Below are 18,963 nucleotides of genomic sequence, written 5' to 3'. Positions count from 1 at the left end.
CGCCCAAAAGAAAAAGCAAAATCGCGCGACAAAGCGAGGGGAAATTTCTTTTTCGAGCAGCAGCAGCCTTCCACCTCCACACAGCACACACTCTGATCGGGCCTCGCGCCGCTCTCGGCTTACGTACACGAGGGAGTAGTACGCGCTACCTGTCTCTTGCGGCTGATGCTTACCCTCCTTCAACTTGTCCGGGACGCCAACTTCTAACATCCTTTTCTGTAACAAGACGCTCGGAAAAATGGAACGGGCGGCCGTAAGGCTGCTGGTGTGAACGGCTACGCGGTGTGCGGGTGGCTTACTGGCGTCCACCCGCCGGGGAAGCAGGCGGCCGGCCCGGCAAGCGAGTGGCCGAAGCGGCGCCACTGGTGACATCCCAATAGAAGGGCGCCGCGGCGATCGAGGCGTCCTGCTCCCACACCAGCGCTGCGCTCACGCCCTGGAGGATCGCCTCCACAGTCGGCTGAAGCTGCGCATCGCCGTGCAGCAGCAGGGCAACAGCTGCCGCTGCCTGGTCGTACGCGTACGCGCGGTCTCGCCACCACGAGCCGGCCGTGCCCGCTGGCGGGTCATAGGATACGAGCGAGCCTGCGGTCGCCGCGCTCGCGCTCTCAGCGGAGCGCGAGGCGAGCCACGCGGCGGAGGTGGCGACAGACACCAGCGGCGGACACGAGCTGGACGCGGCAAGCCAGCAGCAGAGAGCAGATCGCACCAGTACGACGGGAGAGCCGACCACGGAGACTCGAATGGGGCATCGGTGACGTAGATGTAGCTGAACCCCGCCGCCGCCGCCTGTGCCGGCACGGCGCCAGCGCCATTATTCGCCGCGTAGACGAGGGCGCCGAATGCGCTTCCGGATGAACCGCCTGCCGCCGCACTCACGACCGCATCGACGCCGTCCCAGTTGTAGCAGTAAGGGCACCACGGTCCCGGCGGATGCGCGCCTTGGCTCCGCGCATCGGTGCGGATCAGATCGACGCACTTGGGGCGCGGGTATGAGCCGAGCGCCGGCCACGCTGGGTCCCATTTTGTCGCACTCTGCTCGAAGGCCACTATCAGGTCGGCTCCACCTGTGGCCGCATCGAGCATCGAGTAGTATGGCGGAGAGCCCGAGTTGGCAGCGACGGTCCACCCGGGCCTGGGGGCGGCGGCGACGGCGGCGGCGGGCTCGGAGGCGGCGGGGAGGGCGGCGGCGGGCTGGGGGGCGGAGGGCTCGGAGGGGGCGGCGACGGCGGTGGCGGGCTTGGAGGGGGTGGTGACGGCGGCGGAGGGCTGGGTGGCGGCGGCGAAGGAGGAGGCGGGCTCGGTGGCGGCGGCGAGGGAGGGGGTGGTGAGGGCGGCGGAGGAGAAGGCGGCGGAGGGCTGGGCGGCGGCGGCGAGGGAGGCGGCGAGGGCGGCGGCGGCGAGGGCGGCGGCGGCGAGGGCGGAGGCGGAGGGCTGGGTGGCGGCGAGGGCGGTGGGGGCGAGGGCGGCGGCGGGGAGGGCGGTGGGGGGCTAGGCGGCGGCGGCGACGGCGGCGGCGACGGTGGCGGCGGCGACGGGGGCGGCGGCGAGGGTGGCGGTGGGGACGGCGGAGGAGGTGAGGGCGGCGGCGAAGGCGGCGGTGGCGAAGGCGGCGGCGGAGAAGGTGGAGGCGGCGAGGGCGGCGGCGGAGAGGGCGGTGGTGAGGGCGGCGGCGGCGGCGGCGGCGACGGCGAGGCGGAGGGAGGCGGCGGCGACGGCGAGGCGGAGGGAGGCAGCGGCGAGGGCGAGGCGGACGGAGGCGGCGGCGACGGCGGCGCGGACGGAGGCAGCGGCGACGGCGACGCGGAGGGAGGCGGAGGCGACGGCGACGCGGACGGAGGCGGCGGCGACGGCGACGTGGACGGAGGCGGCGGCGACGGCGAGGCGTAGGGAGGCGGCGGCGACGGCGACGTGGAGGGAGGCGGCGGCGACGGCGACGCGGACGGAGGCGGCGGCGACGGCGACGCGGACGGAGGCGGCGGCGACGGCGAGACGGACGGAGGCGGCGGCGCCGGCGAGGCGGAGGGAGGCGGCGGCGACGGCGAGGCGGACGGTGGCGGCGGCGACGGCGAGGCGGACGGTGGCGGCGGCGACGGCGATGCGGAGGGAGGCGGCGGCGACGGCGACGTGGAGGGAGGCGGCGGCGACGGCGACGCGGACGGAGGCGGCGGCGACGGCGAGGCGGACGGAGGCGGCGGCGACGGCGACGCGGACGGAGGCGGCGGCGACGGTGAGGTCGAGGGAGGCAGAGGCGACCACGGCGACGCGGACGGAGGCGGCGGCGACGGCGCGGCTGACGGAGGCGGCGGCGACGGCGCGGCGGACGGAGGCGGCGGAGACGGCGATGCGGACGGAGGCGGCGGCGACTGCGAGGCGGACGGATCGGACCACAGGTTCGCCGTTTTGACGGCGTCGGCGAGACGGAAGACTCCATCGCCGTCATTGTCACCCCCATTGCAAGGGGGGGCCTTTTTACGTTTCTTTTCCAGTCCAGACATTGGATAAGAAGACGGCGTCACCGAGACGGAAGACTCCATCATCGTCGTAGTCAAGGTCATCGTCAGGGGTGCAGAGGGGCGCAGCCGAAGCGGGCACCACGATTGAAGAGAGAAGCCCGTCGGAGCCGTGCGAGAAGTAGGCCAAGGCCCCGCCGCTCGCGGCGATGAGGCAGATGTAGATGGTGCAGAGCATGTTTTGCCAGCAGAGCTTGGGCCACGAGAGCCAGCCGGAGGCGGAGACGGAGCCAGTCGTGGTCGTCTTGGGGTCGACCGCCTTCTTGACCGTCTTGGGGGTCTTGGGCTTGACCGTCGCGCCCTGAACAGGGGCGTGAGACTGGCTGTGAGCGGCGAGCAGGGGGCGGAAGCTGCACATGCAGGCGGCGAGCACCGAGTTTGTGGCCGACGGCGCCTTGGACGTCGCCTTGCCACCGCCGATGCCCTCGTTGCCGCCCGACCCGAGCAGGGCGCCGTACCCGTTGCCGCAATCGATCGGGGCGGACGCCTCCTTGCGCTCGTGGTTGCGGCGCGACTTTGAGGGGCTCGTCCACTCGGTGATGCCCTGTGCACACGCACACAGGCGCGTCAGCAGCTGTGGGCGCCGGATCCGCTTGCAGAATGCGCGGCGCTCGCCGCCGGGGCGGGCGTCTCCGCTGGAAACTTCTCGATCGACGGCAGCGGCGCGCCGCCGGCGGTGACCGGCTCGAGAGCCGGCGCGTCTTCGGTGACCGGCTTGAGAGCCGGCGCGTTTGTGGTGACGCCGGTTGGGGCCGTCTTCGGGTCGGTCGGGCCGTCGGGCCGTCTTCGGGCCTTTGAGTTGCGGCGCCACATCACCGTGCCGATGACGGCCAGGGAGGCGCCGCAGGCGATGGCGAGGAGGATGAGCACGAGTGCGGGCATGAGAAGCGGCGAGCAGCTCACGAGCGAGGACGCCTTCGAGGCGACGGCGGGCGAGAAGGCCGAGGACGCCGCCGAGGCGACGCCGGATGAGAAGGCCGAGGACGCCGAGGCGAAGGCAGACGAGAAGGCCGAGGCCACCGCCGTCGGGCTAGGCACGGCGGCCGCGCAGTGGCCAAAGGCGGGCATGCAGACGAGGAGCAGCCACCGGAGAGCGCCCTCGGCCTTCGTGTAGCCGCCCTGCACGCAGTTGGCCGCCGCCTTGAGGGCGGCGCGACCGCCGGCGCCGCCGTCGGTGGGCGTGTTGGGCGAGGCGAACAGGTAGAGGTTGTTGCGCTTGTCCTGCACGACGGTCGCCACACGGGGCGTCGAGGCGGTGGAGGCGCAGTGCGCCAAGCTGCAGGCCGAGCTCGAGGCGGCGCAGGCTGAGGCCGCTAAGTTCAAGGCCATCGCCGAGCCCACCAAGGCGCGCTTCAAGCTGGGCAACCACTTCAACGCCGAGACGGAGCTCGCGTGCATCTCGGTGATGCACCTCGGCATGGCGCGGCAGAAGATCCCGAAGCTGTTCCCGATCTTCGCGCGGCTCTTCGGGGTCAAGCTGTCGTACCGCGAGATCAAGGTCCCCGGCCCGATCCCGCGGCGGGTCCTGGCGACCCCTCGAGGGACGCCAGGGTGGCCAGGGCCTCTGCCCTAGCAGGCTCCAAAAACAGCGCGGTCGCCTCGCCGATGCCACGTAGCTTCTGCTTGGAGGTGTGGAGGTCCTCAGGGGTCGCGACCTGCGCATGGCTCGTCGGGAATGGTCACCAGCGTCGTGTGCGACCTCTCTCCCGAGGCGTGCGACCGAAGGGAGAGCTGAGGCGAGGCTGAAGTCACAGACAGCTAAGCTGCTGGATTTCTTATGCTTGATAGTACTAGCACGCGCCAGTTCGCACCTGTGTCGAGCCTGTGTGCTGTGAGAGAGAGTTGTCTTGTTTAAATTCTTATGCTGACAGTTCTGGGCGCTCCCGCGTGAACTGACGGCAGGTGAGCCGGCAGGTGGGGGGCGGGGGTGGATCCCCAAGCGGGCGAGCCGGGCCCAGGCATCGTTCGCGCGCGGGGGGCGCGCGAGCATGGGAAAGACGCACCTCCATCGTGCTTGCTACCGGCGCTTTTTTGGCCGTTGGCACCATCGTTGATGACTTGATTGCGCGGGAGTCGAATCCCAAAACCTCTCCGCTCGAGAGGGAATTTAATTGTTTTGGGGGATTCCGACCGACCTAGAATTCCTGATCACCCAATCTTTGCCGCTGCAAACATCGCGTCCATACCGGCCGAGTGCGCCTCGCGCCTCCGCGCCTCGCGCTCCTCGTCCTCCCGCCGGCAGTCGGTGTCGGGCATCTCGTACACCGGCGGGTGCGCGGCGCGGTGCGCCGCAACCTGCTGCACGCGCGCCTCGGCCTCGATCGCACCGAGCGCCCGCCGAGCGCGGTTGAGTGCAGTCCGCACCGACTTTTTGTGCGACGCGGGCAGGTCGGCGCCGAGGTCCTTCTTGAGGCGCCTCCCGCCCAGCAGCGCGTCGAGGACCTGCTGGGCGCAGTCCAGGTCTCGGAGGCTCGCGCTCGCGTCGATGTCGGCGCAGAGGTCGGTCTCGATGAACGTGGCCACGCCCTTTGCGGGCGCTGCAGCGAGCAGCAGCCTGGTGGCTTCGAGGAGCCGCGGCAGGCCGAGGAAAGCGCGGTGCAGCGAGCACACGCGCAGCGCCTTGAAGAGCGCGCCGCGGAGCGCAGTCGTCTCTGCACAAAGCGCAGCGTCGAGCTGTCGCCGCTGCTCCTCCGGGACGTCATGCTGCGCCACCTCAAGCAGGCACCCGTGCAGCGCCTCCGCCAAGCCTGCGCGTGCCGCGGCGAGCGCCTCGGCTCCGTCCGAAGCGGCGACGGTGGCGAGCGCGGCTCGGATGGACTCTAGATGGGAGGCGGTGTTCACCATACTAGTATGGCTCTTCGCGCGAAACCACGGACAGCTATTGGGGGCCCGCCAGCATTACCCCGCCCGAGACGCCGGGTCTCGGACGCCTGCGGGCGCCGCGACCTTTTCTTTGGTTGAAAAATTCTCTTTCAACCACCACGGGTTCTGAGGCGGGCGAGGCGGCTGCTGAGGCGTTGGCGGAGGCGGCGGTCGATGCCGTCTACGGGGCGCTCGTGGCGGCGACGCTCGAGGAGTGGGCTGGCGCGAGAACGGAGTTGTGTGTGTCCGCTGAGAACGGAGTTGTGTGTGTGTGTGTGTGTGTGTGTGTGTGTGTGTGTGTTGTGTGAACTTCAGACAGAGGAGGGCGGATGCTGAAAAGTTTGGTCGAGAACGAGGACGAGTTCACTGGACGCTCGAGAGGGTGGGCGCGGCGGACAGAGAGGAGGAGAGGGCTTATCCGAGGAGGAGGGTGGTGAGGATGCATCGACGATAGGGGGAGGAACGGAGGTGGTGGGGATGGTGCGCGTCTGAATTCGGACGCCTGTGCCACCCTCCACACACTACACACCACACACAGTGTACTAGCACCCCGGGGGAAGGGGGCGCAGCCCCTGACCTGGCTGCCAAGGCGCCAGCCGAGGCTGTCACACAAGAGGCCGAGGCGACAGCCGAGGCCACTACCCAAGGTGGAGCCGAGGCGACGTCTGAATTCGGACGCCTGTGCTACCCTTCATACACGCTACACACAGTGTACTAGCGCGGTGCATCCTGTGCCGTGCCCTACGAATGTCGATACTCGAGCTTCCTTGTGCTCAATCTTGTCACGGTCCTACGTCCCTTGCGAGCGTTCGCGTGAAGCAGTGTTTCCTGCAGAGCCGCCAGAGGCATTGTCGCCTCCGGTGGCGGGGTTCCCGCGCGCCCGCCCGCGCCCGCGCCCGCCCACGCCGCGCCCGCGGGCTCCGGATGCGCCGCCCTCCTTCGCCTTCTTCTCGATGGCAGTCCACGCGTGCTTGTCGACGGGTCAGCGGCGTGGTCGAGGGGAAGGTCGCCGGCGGCCGCAACTCTGCCGCCGTCGCTCCGCCGGCTCTGATCGAGTATCGGGCGTTGAGGGCGGCGGCGCAAAGCGAGTCTGGCGCATCCATCGCCACGAGCCTCGCGGCGGCGGTCGTGGCACACTTGGCGGCGGCTCTCGAGGCCGTCTCTACGACGCTCGACGCCGTGTGAGGTCGCCGGCGGCCGCACCTCTGCCGCCGTCGCTCCGCCGGCTCAACCGAGTATCGGGCGTTGAGGGAGGTGGCGCAAAGCGGGTCTGGTGCACCACGGCCACCACCCTTGCCGCCGCCCTTGCCGCCCTTGCCACCCTTTGCCACCTTGCCTCCGCCACGGGGCGGCGGCGGTGGGAGCGGCCTGCTGGGCTAGCATCTGCCTAGCATGTTGTCCAGTTGGCGTAGAAGCGGCTCGGATGAGAGTCGTCGTCGCCGGAATCGCGGATGGCGTTCGTCGCAAAGTACAGAAAGAGTGGCACGCCGGCGGTCTTCCCGGCGCTCCCGTACCTTGCAACGTGGTCGTTCTATCAGGAAGCGGTGAACGCCTCCTCCTGCAGCTCGGTCGGCGAGTAGTAGTCCTCGGCGTCCGCGTAGTGCCGCCGCATAAATGGGGTTTTATGGACACGGGGGGGAATTGCCTTCCTAAGACCTTGGACCAGAGCAGAGGAGGCGCTGTTTTCAAAGGCGGTGTTTTCCATGTAGTACACGTTGTATATTTGCTCGTCTTGTAGCTGCAAACCGAGTCGTACGCGAGCGGGTTCTCGAGCAGCCTATTAATCAATGATGTCACTCATAGCGATGAACAGCAAGTGTGAGAGATCCGTCCGGCTGCCTCGTGTGTGCCCGAAGAAGCGGTTGAAGCCGCGCGAGGTCGGCAGGTGAGCCGCTTGCACGCCGCAATGCCACTTGCCGACCATGTTTGTAGCTCAGGTAGCCAGTGGAGCTGAGCTCTTTTGCATCAGCGTCACCTAGTATCGGGAAGTGGTTTTTTTCTTTTTTACCGGCGCCGGCCGCCGGCACGGATACACGATCGTGTATCTGTCCCTGCGTCCCTGCCCGGGAAAGGGGATTAAGAACTCAAAACAAACAACCCGAACGATTTCTTTCGCCCTTCATACGGTCGTCTGCAGCACTCGCTCCAGGAACTCGGCCCAGCTGGCCGATTTTCGGTGCTCATTGAACCCCGAGACGAGCCAGATCGAGCCGTCGGGCGCGCACCCGAGAGTCTGGAAGCCAGACGTGTCCGTGAGAGAGAGCAGCGCGCCGTCGCCACGCCAGCCGCCGCAAAGCTGCGCGGACAGCTCCTCGAGGCTGAGGAGCCGGGCGCCTGGACCGCGGCCGGGGGCGCGTGTCATGGACGTGTCCTGGACAGCTCCACGAGGCGGAGGACCGGCCGCCTCCAAAGAAAAGCCCGAGGCCTGCGGCGAAGGTAGAGGCGGTGAGGGTGGCGGCAAGCGACGGCGGTGGCGGGGAAGGCTGGCGGGGGGCGGGGGGGGGGGGGGGGCCTCGGTGACGGCGACGGCCGAATTTTTGTAAATGGAGAAACCCTGCCCTGGGCCTGCCTGTTTGGAGGCATCCCCGGGGGGGGGTCGTTTGGCATGGGAAGAGGGAAAAAATTGTCCCACCCTCCCAGGAAACAGGCGGCAGGGAGAGAGGCGGCAAGGAGAAGGGAGGAGAGAGGCGGCAGGGAGAGAGGCGGCAGGGAGAGAGGCGTGTAAGGAGAAGGGAGGAGAGAGGCGGCAGGGAGAGAGGCGGCAAGGAGAAGGGAGGAGAGAGGCGGCAGGGAGAGAGGCGGCAGGGAGAGAGGCGGCAAGGAGAAGGGAGGAGAGAGGCGGTAGGGAGAGAGGCGGCAGGGAGAGAGGCGGCAAGGAGAAGGGAGGAGAGAGGCGGCAGGGAGAGAGGCGGCAGGGAGAGAGGCGGCAAGGAGAAGGGAGGAGAGAGGCGGCAGGGAGAGAGGCGGCAGGGAGAGAGGCAGCCAGGAGAGAAGGGAGGAGAGAGGCGGCAGGGAGAGAGGCGGCAGGGAGAGAGGCGGCAAGGAGAAGGGAGGAGAGAGGCGGCAGGGAGAGAGGCGGCAGGGAGAGAGGCAGCCAGGAGAGAAGGGAGGAGAGAGGCGGCAGGGAGAGAGGCGGCAGGGAGAGAGGCAGCCAGGAGAGAAGGAAGGAGAGAGGCGGCAGGGAGAGAGGCGGCAGGGAGAGAGGCAGCCAGGAGAGAAGGGAGGAGAGAGGCGGCAGCGGTTCGCTCACCCCACTGGCCGGTGCCGAACTGACCGTCGTGCACGAGGAGCGACGCCTAAAGGGAAGGCTCAGTCATCCGGCACATGTGAGAGGCTGGCACATGTACATGTGAGAGGCTCTCTTCAGTCTCTGCTGGCACATGTACATGTTGTGAGAGGCTCTCTTCAGTCAAGCTCTCTTCAGTCTCGAGTGAGATGCCCGGCGGGAGGCTCTCTTCAGTCCCGGTCTCACACAGTACACAGGGGACGCCGGGCGCAGTGAAGAGAGGTAAGGTCAGCGTCTCCACACACACACGAGATGGCGGGGCAAGGGCCAAGCGACGTCTAAACGACACGGAGATGGCACGGCATTGAAAGTGCAAGGCCCGGTGCGCGAGGGAGAGGGGAGAGAGAGGGAAGAGAGGCGGGCCGAGGTGATGTGATGTGCAGAGGCGCGGCGCCTGAGAGCAGAACACGCCGACGGCGAGTGAAAGACAGAGAGAAGCCGCATCTTCGCGAGGTGCGGGAGAGAGAGAGAGAGAGAGAGAGAGAGAGAGAGAGAGAGAGAGAGAGAGAGAGAGAGAGAGAGAGAGAGAGAGAGAGAGAGAGAGAGAGAGAGAGGGAGAGAGGGAGGGAGGGAGGGAGGGAGGGAGGGAGAGAGAGAGAGAGAGAGAGAGAGAGAGAGAGAGAGAGAGAGAGAGAGAGAGAGGGAGAGAGGGAGAGAGGGAGAGAGGGAGAGAGAGAGAGGTAGCGCCGCGACGTCTGGCGGTAGGGCGCGAAACGCGGCGGCCGTCGGCGCGTGCTGGAGCGCGGAGAGAGGCAGCCCCGCGCGGAGCGAAGCGCGCACGCCCGGCGCGCAGGACGCGTGCACGCGCCCCCACATGCGGGAGAGCATGAAGACCCGCTTCCAGTCGACGAGCTGCGCCGGCCTCGGCGCCGGCTGGCTGCTTCGCCGCTGTCCGCCAGAGGACGTCTCCGCGGCTTGGCGAGGAGCGAGAGCGGCGCCGTCGTCGTGCCGAAGAGGCCGGTCGTGATGGCGACGGCCTGGCGCTGCGGCGCCGACGCGCATTGCGCGGCTGGCGACGCCGATCGGCGCGAGGGCGAGCCAGCTGTCGGCACCGAGCCAGTCCGCTCCAAACCCCTCGGGCCAGAAACGAGGGTGACAGTGCCTCAGCCAGAGGCAGCCCTGTCCGGCGATGTGGCCCGCAGCCTTGCAGGCGCGGCCGAATCGGCACAAGTCGGGAGCAGACATCCCGACCAGCGCGCGCAGCAGCAGCTCGTCTGGAAGCGACAGGAGCGTCGGCGCATCCGCCTCGCCGTCCGTCGGTGTGGCGTCGAGAGCCGAGAGCACGCGTCGCAGACTGGCGTCGGCCGTGGTGTCTACGACGTACCGGTCAGCGATGGGCATGAATCCAGCCTCGCGCAGTAGCGCAGCACCGCTTGGAGAAGCGATCAGGGTGGAGAAATGCGGGTTCGCTTTGCGGACGCTTCGCCTGCTCTCGTCTGTGAGCGCGTTCGAGATGTAGCGCCGGGCGAGATCTCGGTGCGTCGGGCTGAGGTTTGAGACATGCAGAGGCAGGTTCACCACGGCCCCGGCCATCGGCGAATTCACCGCCGCGCCCCGGGCCCCGCCCGGGCCCCAGATCCCCCAGAAGCCCGGATCAGCCTGGTTCACCCTACCCCCGCACCATCTCCGTCGCTTGGTTCCATAACCTCTGCCACCACCGGGAGGCGGCCAGGGCTTCATAGACTCGGTCGAGAGACCCCAGATTGGCATCCATGCCTCTCTGGACAGGGTGGCCCGCCACAACGACCCCTGGAATTGCGACTCGCCGCTTTCCTCCCGCTGTGATTCTGTGTGAGCTCTGTGTCTTGATTTGCCAACAATATACCTAAAGGTCCACACTAGTTTTACACCGGGCACCGCCTCGGTATACAAAATGCGCCTGCGGGCGGACCCCGCTTACAGATCACAGATCACAACCCCCTAGATGGTCGATGAGGAACCCTGTCTCCAGCTCTTTCTCTGGGCATGGCACTTTCGCAGATGACTGCCTCGTACCATGCCTTCCTGTATGGAGTCTATAAAAGATCGGCAATGGACAGGACAGACAGACGAGCGAGGTGATGCAAAGCAGAGCCAGGGCACGTGCCCGAGTCCGCTACGCCGGAACCCCAGCGCTTGGTCACATCAGCCCTGAGGTCATATCCTTCTCTCCTCTGTTGATGGTAACAGTTGTCTACTCGCTGGAGCCGAGCAGGGGGGCTTGGGCGCACAACCCCTGTTCAACTCAGGGGGTCCTCTTCCCCTTTAGAAGCTAGAAGATGTAGGATTGCGAGCGTGGGCGCTCACAATGAATCGCACAGAGATGCTACGATTGCGAGGAGTGGCTGCTCACAATCCTTCGACTTCTAGGATGGAGAGCGAGGCTGCTCTCAATCCTAGCGCTAGCCTCTAAAGCCGTACTACAAAAGAAGGTCCACCTCGGCACAATCCACAAAGTTGTCGTGCGCAGTGCCAGTGCGCAGATGGTGGCGCTCGCTGTGCCTGTGGGCCTCTGCTGGGCGCGGCGAAGCGGCGAACCCGGCAGACAGCGGTCAGCGCGCGGCCAGCGTCACAGACCTCGGTAGAAAACCTCTGCCACGGCGCTGCGTACTAGTCTCACACAATCTGGGTGCCAAAAGGCTCGGCCTCGGGGGGGGGGACCTAGTCGAAAGTTGACTGCGACCGTCTCTACAACGTACTCGTACAGTCGTACTTCATCCGACCCACGCCTCAGCCCGTAACGCAGCCGCCTTCCAAAAGCTGGCCCGTCGCTCGGGGTGCCGACCACTCAGAAGTCCTTGTTGAAGTCGCCCAAATCGACAACCTCGCCGCCAAGCAGGCGGACCATTCGCCTGCGGCAGCCGTCCCAGCTCGCGCCGAGCAAGCCGCCAAACAGCCGCAGCAGCATGCCGACCGACACGAGAGCCGCACGCAGCAGGCGCAGCAGCGCGAGCAGCAGTGGCCCGATGGGCGTGCGCATGCACAAGGCGGCGGCGACCTGCAGCGGACGCGCCGCCGCCCGGGCGCAGAAGGCGAGGCGCGCCTGTGGGCGGCACGGGAAGCGGGCTCCAGGGCGGGGGGGGCTGTTGGTCGGCCTGGTGTTTCTCGTGGCGTTTCGCAAGCAGCAGGTCGTGCGCGAGAGGAGAGGCGGAGGAGGACCACACCTCCAGAGCGTCGAGTCCAGAGTGGGTTCAGGTCCTTGGGTGGTGCGGTAGTCGTGACGAGAGGCGAGAGGGCGGTGTGGAGAGGAGAGGCGAGGAGGTGGGGAAGGGAAGAGGGGTGGGAAGGGGGGAGGGGCGAGGAGGAGGTGGGCAGGAGGTGGGGAGGAGTTGGGCAGGAGGTGGGGAGGAAGAGAAGCGAGAGGGTGTCTGGTGAGAGAAGGCAAGCAGCGGGGCCTGCGATCGCTCGCTCAGCAAGGCCATGCCGATGCGGGCAACGGCGAGGGAAAAGAGAGAGCCTAAGTGTACGGGGAAGCCGACAGCGTCGGGCGGCGTGGCCATCTTCAGCACGGTGGGTCGGCGCGACCAACTTCAAAGCCTCTATGGGTGAGAGATTGCGGGGCGGCGTGACCAACTTCACAGCCTCTATGGGTGAGAGATAGCTATCATCGCATCTGCGGGGGAGAGCCAGCGGCGACCAGGGTGACAGCCCTCGGGCCGAGGCTGCCCCACCCACCAGCAGCAGCCGCGCGCACGCACGCCCCGCAGGATGCTCGGCACGTCTTCAGCATGAAACTCGCGTTCTTCTCGCACTCCCCGCCCGCGGCCCAGTTGGGGCAAGCGGCGTCCTGGTCGGCGCAGTCGGCGCTCGCGGCAAAGGGCGACGCCGGCGCGAACCAGCAGCCTGCCCACGCCGCGAGGAAGCACTCGATCTGGCGGAGGCTCGTGTCGTTTGCGTCGCGCGGCTGGGGCGTCTCGCCAGCGAGGCTTCTCCACATCCATCCGAGGCTACCGCGGACGGAGAGCAGCACCCAACCTGCCAGAGCCGCGGCGGCCAGCGCGTGCAGCGGCAAGAAGGACCACGACGCGAATGAGTCGGCCGTGCACCGCCAGTCCCACAGCTTGTTGAGCGACGCTTTGGGCGGCTCCTCCTGTCGGCAGGCGATGGCGCGTCGCACGTGAAGCAGACCGACGACCACGAGCAGCGAGGCGCTCACGAGATCGGCTAGCGGCAGGCCCCGGCGCACAGGACTGGCGTCGAGGCCAGTGCGGGTCGATGGCTCGCCGAGCATCTGCGGTCCACCCGAGCCAGCGAGCGCGGGGAGCCCTGGCGAGTAGAGTCCACGCCTGCTATTCACAGCACAAGCCCCCTTGGGGCTCGAGCATGCGCAGCGAAGACTCCTTTTTCCAGACGGATCCCCCCTGTGAAAAAGTGAGGCGTGGTCTCTACTCGCCAGGGTTAGTCCAAAGAGGAAGTGTCCGGAAAAAGAGAATTCGGTTGCGGGCTGCTGCTGCTGTACGTTCGGTTCCCGCGGGAAGCCCCGCGCATAGGACAACAACGGCCCCGGGCTGCGGATAGTATTATTGTTGGTTCTCGCTGGTGGTTGTCGAGAAATAAAAAAAAACTTCTTCGGGGACACACGATTCCAGAAATGGTTGTGTCCCCGCTCCTCGCTCGCCCGGGCGGAGGGCATGGCCGCGGAGGAGGCGAGTACGCGCTGCCAGGCCTTCCGCAGACAGCCTCTTGGCCAGACTGAGGGTCGGCTTTGTGTGGCGTGGCCCGTGCGCTGCGCTGCACAAAGCTGCGTAAACTGCGGGAGCATCCTGTGCTTCCTTTGGGAAGTGCGCACCTCCTTCAGCTGGTGGAAGGCCGTGCCGCCGCTCGTCTGCTCCGTGGACAGGGCGGGGAGGCGACGCCGCAGCGCCGCAGCGTCCGCTGCACGCCGGTGCAGCACTCTGCTGCCTGGTGGGCAGCATGCTGGTGCTGTGCGCGGTGTTTGCGAGGCGGCTTTGGCGCTGTGCTGCCAGCCGAGGCGAGTGGCGCGAGGCACGCGCGGCGCCGCGCGTGGCCCGGATGGCGCCAGAGAGCGCTCTCGATGAGCCAGCCGGCGCGGCGCGAGCGCCGTGCAAGCTGGCACATCGTCTGCATGCTGCCGTCGATTCTCTGGTCGACGGCGGTCAATCTCACGATTGTCGATCAAAACCGGCGGGCTTTGTGACGCCGTTTACGCAATCGTTTTTTGGCCTCGCTTTCTCTTTTGCTTGGTTTTATTTTGTTTTTTCGTTTGCGAAGCGACAGAGGGGGGGGCGGGCGGGCGCTAACTATGGGCAACTACATGTCGAAGGTTCGAGGACGACTACTTGCCGCCTGGGTCGTTTGGGGCGCGCGGCTCCGTCGAATCCGGGAGAAACTTCCTGAAGGGTGAAAATTGGGTGCGCGGCCCACTCCTTGGAGATATCCGGACCGGCCACCGGGTGTAGTGTTCGAGTCTCATTTCGGCCAAAAGAAGAAAGCCGACCGCCGGAACGCCCGCCGGAACGCCGGTTTGCCGCGATGGCCGATGCCAGTGTCGGATCAACCGTATCCCAAACCGAGCGGCTGGGACAACTGGGGTTTCGGGCGGTGGCGACCGAGTAAGTGATGGAGTGTTGAAACTCGGGCAACACTACAGTGGGTTGCGGGCATTAAGAAAACGTCGCATTAAGAAACCCTACCAAGAGATTTCCGCACGAGACCCTAGGCGGCTAGGAGCTGGAACCCAGCCAGTCGACCCGTCCGGGCCGAGGCTTGGACGCCAGCGCTGGTCAGAGCGGCCGATGACGGAGGCCTCGGCCGTGATCGAGGCCCTCCAAGCCTCGGAGAACCGCCAGGAGCAGCTCCTCGTGCTCCAGCAGTCCTGGCGCTGCGCGGAAGCTGCGCCGATGACGCTGCCCGAAGCCGAGGTGCTCCTCTCGAAGCTGGCAAAGCTCACGACGCTGCGCGAGCAGCACGAGCTGCTTCAACTCGCCGACGGCGAGAGACGCGCGGTCGCTGCGTTGGAAGTCGCCGTTGCTCCGGTCATGATGATGCCTCCGGTGCTCCGATCCCTCCTCAAGGCGATCCAGCGACACTCGGGCACGTCGGGCTTCGACTGCGGGACGTGGGCGCCGGCGCTGGCGCACAGCTTCGACGAGCTCGAGCGCGGCTGCTTCATCTCCGCCTCTCAGGCCGCTGAGCTCATGGCGGCTGTGCTGGCGACGGACCCAAAGCCGCTCTCCGCGTACTGGCACGTCGTCTGCTCGCGCGTGGTGGACAAGTGGAACCTGAACGAGCGCGAGCACTCGCAGGTGTGCTGCTACTACGGCTGGGATGCGCCCTACGCGCTGCGGATCGTCGGCGACACGCCGCTGGACGACAAGATCACGCTGCAGAACAAGGTCGCGGGCTCCGTGGCGGCTCTCTCCCTCTCTCTCTCTCTCTATCCCTCCCTCACTTCGTTGGCACTGCTGCGCTCGTGGCTTCCGGCCAGAACTCGGGAGGACACGTCCTCGGTTGTGCTGCACAAGGGCCGATACGCATCTCCCCACATCTCCCCATATCTCCCCACATCTCCCCACATCTCCCCATATCTCCCCATATCTCCCCATATCTCCCCATATCTCCCCATACCTCCCCGACAGGTGCGCTCACACATGGGGCGGTGTGAACAGCGCCTCTTCACACCGCCTGCTGTGAGCAGGTGCTCTCACACATGGGGCGAGCCGACCACACGACCTACTCGCACTCGCGCAAGCTGCCCGCCTTCGCGGCGCAGATCATCGCAGACAACCTCAAGGCGGGCTCCTCCCCTATGATTGATTAATTAACCAAGTGATTCATTCATCAACGGATGCGGCCTCAACCTCAAGGCGGGCTCCTCGGGCACGCGCGCCGACGTCTGCTGCGTGCGCGCGCGCCCACCCCGCCCACCAGCCCACCCTCCGCCCACCTCCCGCCCACCTTCTGCCCACTCGCCCACCTTCCCGTCCGCCACGGACCTCGAGTCTCGAGGGGGGCGGCAGTAGACGCCCGACCCGACCACCGCCCCGCCCACGCCGGCTTCGGAGTCCAACCCACGCCGGCGCTGCTCCCGCACTCTAGCGAGCCCTTGCACGCCCCGCCGGCGGTGTTGCCTCTCTTCGAAGCGCTCGGCAACTCATGTCCTGTGGCACCGACCGCGCTGCCCGCAGGTCTGCCTCGACGACTGCGCCGACGGGTCGCCCCTCTTTACGTGCTCGAGCTGCAAGAACCGGCTCCACTCCCGCTGCTGCCACTCGTGGGTACTCGCCAAGGAGTGACGCCCCCGCCCGGCCCGGCCGGATCCCCCCCTCTGAACCCGGTGGGGGGGTAGACAGTAGAAAAAAAAAGAGGGGGGGGGGGGGGCTCCGTCGATGGGGGACTGTGTCTATTTGCGGCGGCGGCCCGCGGTGGCGGCGGCCCGCCCATCGCGTTTATTTTGCAATACGTCTACGTCGAGGCATCGTCCCCGACTTGTGCGGCTCCGCCTCAACCTTATGGGTCTCTTGGCTCCCCGAGGCAGCCCTCTCCACACACTATCCAATCAGACGCTCCCCTGCGCCGTCCACTCAGAAGACAGAACAGACATCAGACCCCGCGCCCTGCGCCGTCCACTCACATCCTGAGCTCGAAACCTTCCCGCCCGCTCACCGCATCGTAAATTGCTTTCTGCCCCTCATCACCCAAGCTGTTTGCCCTGAGGTCGATGCTTTTCAGCACCCCGTTGACGCGAAGAGCGGCTGCTAGCGCCTTGGCGCCCTCGTTGCCGATGTTGTTTTCCCAGAGCACGAGGTTGGTCAGCCCCGCATTGCCCCGCAGGTTGGTCAGCACCGCATTGCCCCGCAGAGCCTCGGCGATCGCAGCGGCGCCGGCAGGGCCGATGCTGTTCCACGCGACGTTGAGCTCGGTCATCACCCCGTTGCCGCGCAGCGCCTCGGCGATCGCAGCGGCGCCCTTGGCGCGGATCTGGTTGTAGCCGAGGTTTAGGCTGGTCAAGACCCCGTTGACTGCGAGAGCGCCGCCGATCGCCTTCGCGCCCTCGGGGCCGATGTAATTCCCCCAGAGGCTGAGGTTGGTCAGCACCCCGTTGTCGCGCAGTGCCTCCGCGATCGCAGCGGCGCCCTGGTGACGGATCCTGTTGTTGCCGAGGTCGAGGTGGGTGAGCACCCCGTTGACGCGCAGCGCCTGGCCGATCGCCTTGGCACCCTCGTCGCGGATGCGGTTCTCGCCGAGGGAGAGTGCTTTCAGCACCTCGTTGACGCGAAGAGCGGAGGCCAGCGCAGCGGCGCCCTCGTCGCCGATGTGGTTCCTCGTGAGCACGAGGTTGGTCAGCCCGTTGCCGCGCAGCGCCTCCGCGATCGCAGCGGCGCCCTGGTCACGGATCCTGTTGTTGCCGAGGTCGAGGTGGGTGAGCACCGCGTTGACGCGCAGAGCAGAGGCCAGCGCCTCGGCGCCCGTGTCTTCGATGTCGTTGTAGGAGAGGTCGAGCTCGGTCAGCACCCCGTTGACGGCGAGCGCGTCGGCGATCGCAGCGGCCCCCTCGTCGCGGATGTCGTTCAGTCGGAGATTGAGGGATTTCAGCACCCCGTTGACGCGAAGGGCGTCGGCGATTGCGACGGCACCCTCGTCGCGGATGTCGTTGTAGCCGAGCCTGAGGTTGGTCAGCACCGCGTTGAAGCGCAGCGCCTCGGCGATCGCGGTCGCGCCGGTTGGCCCGATCTTGTTGCCGCCCACGTCCAAGGATGTCAGCACCGCGTTGTCGTGCAGCGCCTCGGCGATGGCGGCCGCGCCCCCATGGTCGATGTTGCAATTGCAGAGGTCGCAGCGCCGCGCATGGCGCGCCTTTGCAGCGCCGCGGCGCGCCTTTGCAGCGCCGCGCTGTTTGCAAAATCCTGCAAAGGTGGGGACGTGTCTGTCCTCGACCCAGCCCTAGCTTGGGATGTCCGTTGTATTTATTTATTTATTAGCAGACAGACTCGCCACATGGTGCGAACTGGTGTCCAGTTCGCATGTGTTGGCGGCCAGTTCGCACCTGTGTCGAGCCTGTCTGCTGTGAGAGAGAGTTCTTTTGTTTAACTTTTTATCCCCGGGCGGGTGTCGGAGGAGGGGATTTCGGACGCCGGCTCTTGTGGCGAGGACGATGGCTTCTAAGGAAGCCGTCGTCTGCGCCTTGTCTGTCGTGTGGATCGTGCGTGTGCGAGAGCCTGTTTTCTTAAATTTTTTTATCCCCAAACTGCCTGGGGCGAGAGCCTCGGCGAGCCTCCGGCGAGACTGCGTCAGCTGTTCCCACAGCAGGCTGGAAGTACCTCGCGCGGGCTAGGGATATCCTACCCGGTACGACTGCGCTGCTGGCGACCGAAGGATGCGGACGATGAACGCCTTTTGCTTGCTGCTCTGCTTCGTGTCGGCCGCCGCGCTCGAGGCGCGCTGGACTCCCGCCGCCGATGGTGGGCCGGCTCGCTTCTCCAAGCGCTACCGCGACGCTGCCGGGATCGACGACTCGAGGTGGACAGAGCCCGACGCTGAGGAGGGTGTCTCCACGTCGACGCTGCTGCTGGCAGGCGCGCTGGTCCTGGCGGGCGCGTATGTGCTGCATCAGGAGCGGCAGAAGCAGGGTGGCAACCGTGTCGGCGGCGGCGCGGCTGCGCCTGCGGGAGGGAGGCGGGCACCCACTCCGGCCGCCGAAGCCGCGCGGAGAGCCTTTCTGGACAAGTTCCAGGCGCCGGGCTCAGTCGCGGCGCCCGAGTCGTGGAATGCGCGGCGATGACGGCGCCTCCGCACCGCCTTGTGGGCGGCGCACTGTGCGATGGATCGCAACGACTCCTTCGTCTCGTTGTCTGTCGAGGGAGGTGTCCTGGAGCGTGGAGGCTGGAGCTGCGTGCTGCGCAGCTGGAGGAGTCAGAGAGCTCGGCCTCGGGTGACGGGGGGCGTGTGAGGTGTAAATAAATAAATAAAACGGACACCTCTACTAGGAGATGGGTAAAAAGGAACAGGTCCCCGCCCTTGCGATCTTTGTGCAGGGTTCTTTGTGGGTGTGGTCGGCGACTAGCCGGGGTCGTCCTCCCGATGGGGGACTAGCACTAGCCGTCTTCCACATGGTCCCTCGTGTGAGGTGTGGCGCACCTCGTAAGTCGATTATATACGCCGCTTTCGCAGATACGGAGCACGAGACGCGCAAACAGATAGCCGCAGCGTGGGCGGTGGAGCGCGCGCAACACAGCTGCACGGAGAACACAGGTCATACAGCGCGCAAGAAGTGCTCTTGGTGCGGCAAACAAAGTGCCGCGCGCCAGGATCCGCCAATCAGAACCCCACAGGAGCGTACACACAAAACACACGCCTCCCAGG

General features: G+C 66.8%; 5 protein-coding genes across 5 annotated transcripts; 1 reads left to right on the top strand and 4 right to left on the bottom strand.

The window, feature by feature from the left end:
- Positions 1-4,634: 4,634 nt before the first annotated feature.
- EMIHUDRAFT_432173 (hypothetical protein) lies at positions 4,635-5,417 on the bottom strand. The gene has a single exon (XM_005775482.1). The coding sequence runs from the start codon at positions 5,355-5,357 to the stop codon at positions 4,662-4,664; it is 696 nt and encodes a 231-aa protein (XP_005775539.1). The 5' UTR covers positions 5,358-5,417; the 3' UTR covers positions 4,635-4,661.
- Positions 5,418-7,494: 2,077 nt separating this feature from the next.
- On the bottom strand, positions 7,495-10,002 carry EMIHUDRAFT_95683 (hypothetical protein; the record flags this gene model as incomplete). The annotated part of the gene is made up of 3 exons (XM_005775481.1): positions 7,495-7,709; positions 8,626-8,671; positions 9,442-10,002. The coding sequence occupies 3 exons, from the start codon at positions 10,000-10,002 to the stop codon at positions 7,495-7,497; spliced, it is 822 nt and encodes a 273-aa protein (XP_005775538.1).
- Positions 10,003-12,929: 2,927 nt separating this feature from the next.
- EMIHUDRAFT_447821 (hypothetical protein) lies at positions 12,930-13,843 on the bottom strand. Its single transcript, XM_005775480.1, has 2 exons — positions 13,220-13,843; positions 12,930-13,001 (listed from the first exon to the last, which is right to left on the bottom strand). The coding sequence occupies exons 1-2, from the start codon at positions 13,554-13,556 to the stop codon at positions 12,934-12,936; spliced, it is 405 nt and encodes a 134-aa protein (XP_005775537.1). The 5' UTR covers positions 13,557-13,843; the 3' UTR covers positions 12,930-12,933.
- Positions 13,844-14,396: 553 nt separating this feature from the next.
- Positions 14,397-15,908, top strand: EMIHUDRAFT_447819 (hypothetical protein; the record flags this gene model as incomplete). Its single annotated transcript, XM_005775479.1, has 2 exons — positions 14,397-15,008; positions 15,789-15,908. 2 exons carry the CDS (start codon positions 14,397-14,399, stop codon positions 15,894-15,896), a joined length of 720 nt encoding a protein of 239 aa, XP_005775536.1. The 3' UTR covers positions 15,897-15,908.
- Positions 15,909-16,230: 322 nt separating this feature from the next.
- Positions 16,231-17,358, bottom strand: EMIHUDRAFT_61275 (hypothetical protein; the record flags this gene model as incomplete). Its single annotated transcript, XM_005775478.1, has 1 exon — positions 16,231-17,358. A coding segment is annotated over one exon (1,128 nt), but the record flags the coding sequence as incomplete, so codon positions are not given.
- Between the last annotated feature and the right edge of the window lie 1,605 nt (positions 17,359-18,963).

The sequence above is a fragment of the Emiliania huxleyi genome (assembly GCF_000372725.1).
Source record: "Emiliania huxleyi CCMP1516 unplaced genomic scaffold EMIHUscaffold_3, whole genome shotgun sequence".
In the NCBI taxonomy this organism is placed as follows: Eukaryota; Haptophyta; order Isochrysidales; family Noelaerhabdaceae; genus Emiliania; species Emiliania huxleyi.
This window is presented reverse-complemented; position numbering and strand designations above follow the sequence as displayed.

Coding starts and splice junctions, on each gene's coding strand:
- EMIHUDRAFT_432173 (XM_005775482.1), bottom strand. CDS start 5,357: ATGGTGAACACCGCCTCCCATCTAGAGTCCATCCGAGCCGCGCTCGCC.
- EMIHUDRAFT_447821 (XM_005775480.1), bottom strand. CDS start 13,556: ATGCTGCCCACCAGGCAGCAGAGTGCTGCACCGGCGTGCAGCGGACGC. Junction 13,002..13,219: donor ACAACCATTTCTGGAATCGT/GTGTCCCCGAAG, acceptor ACTTTTTCACAG/GGGGGATCCGTCTGGAAAAA.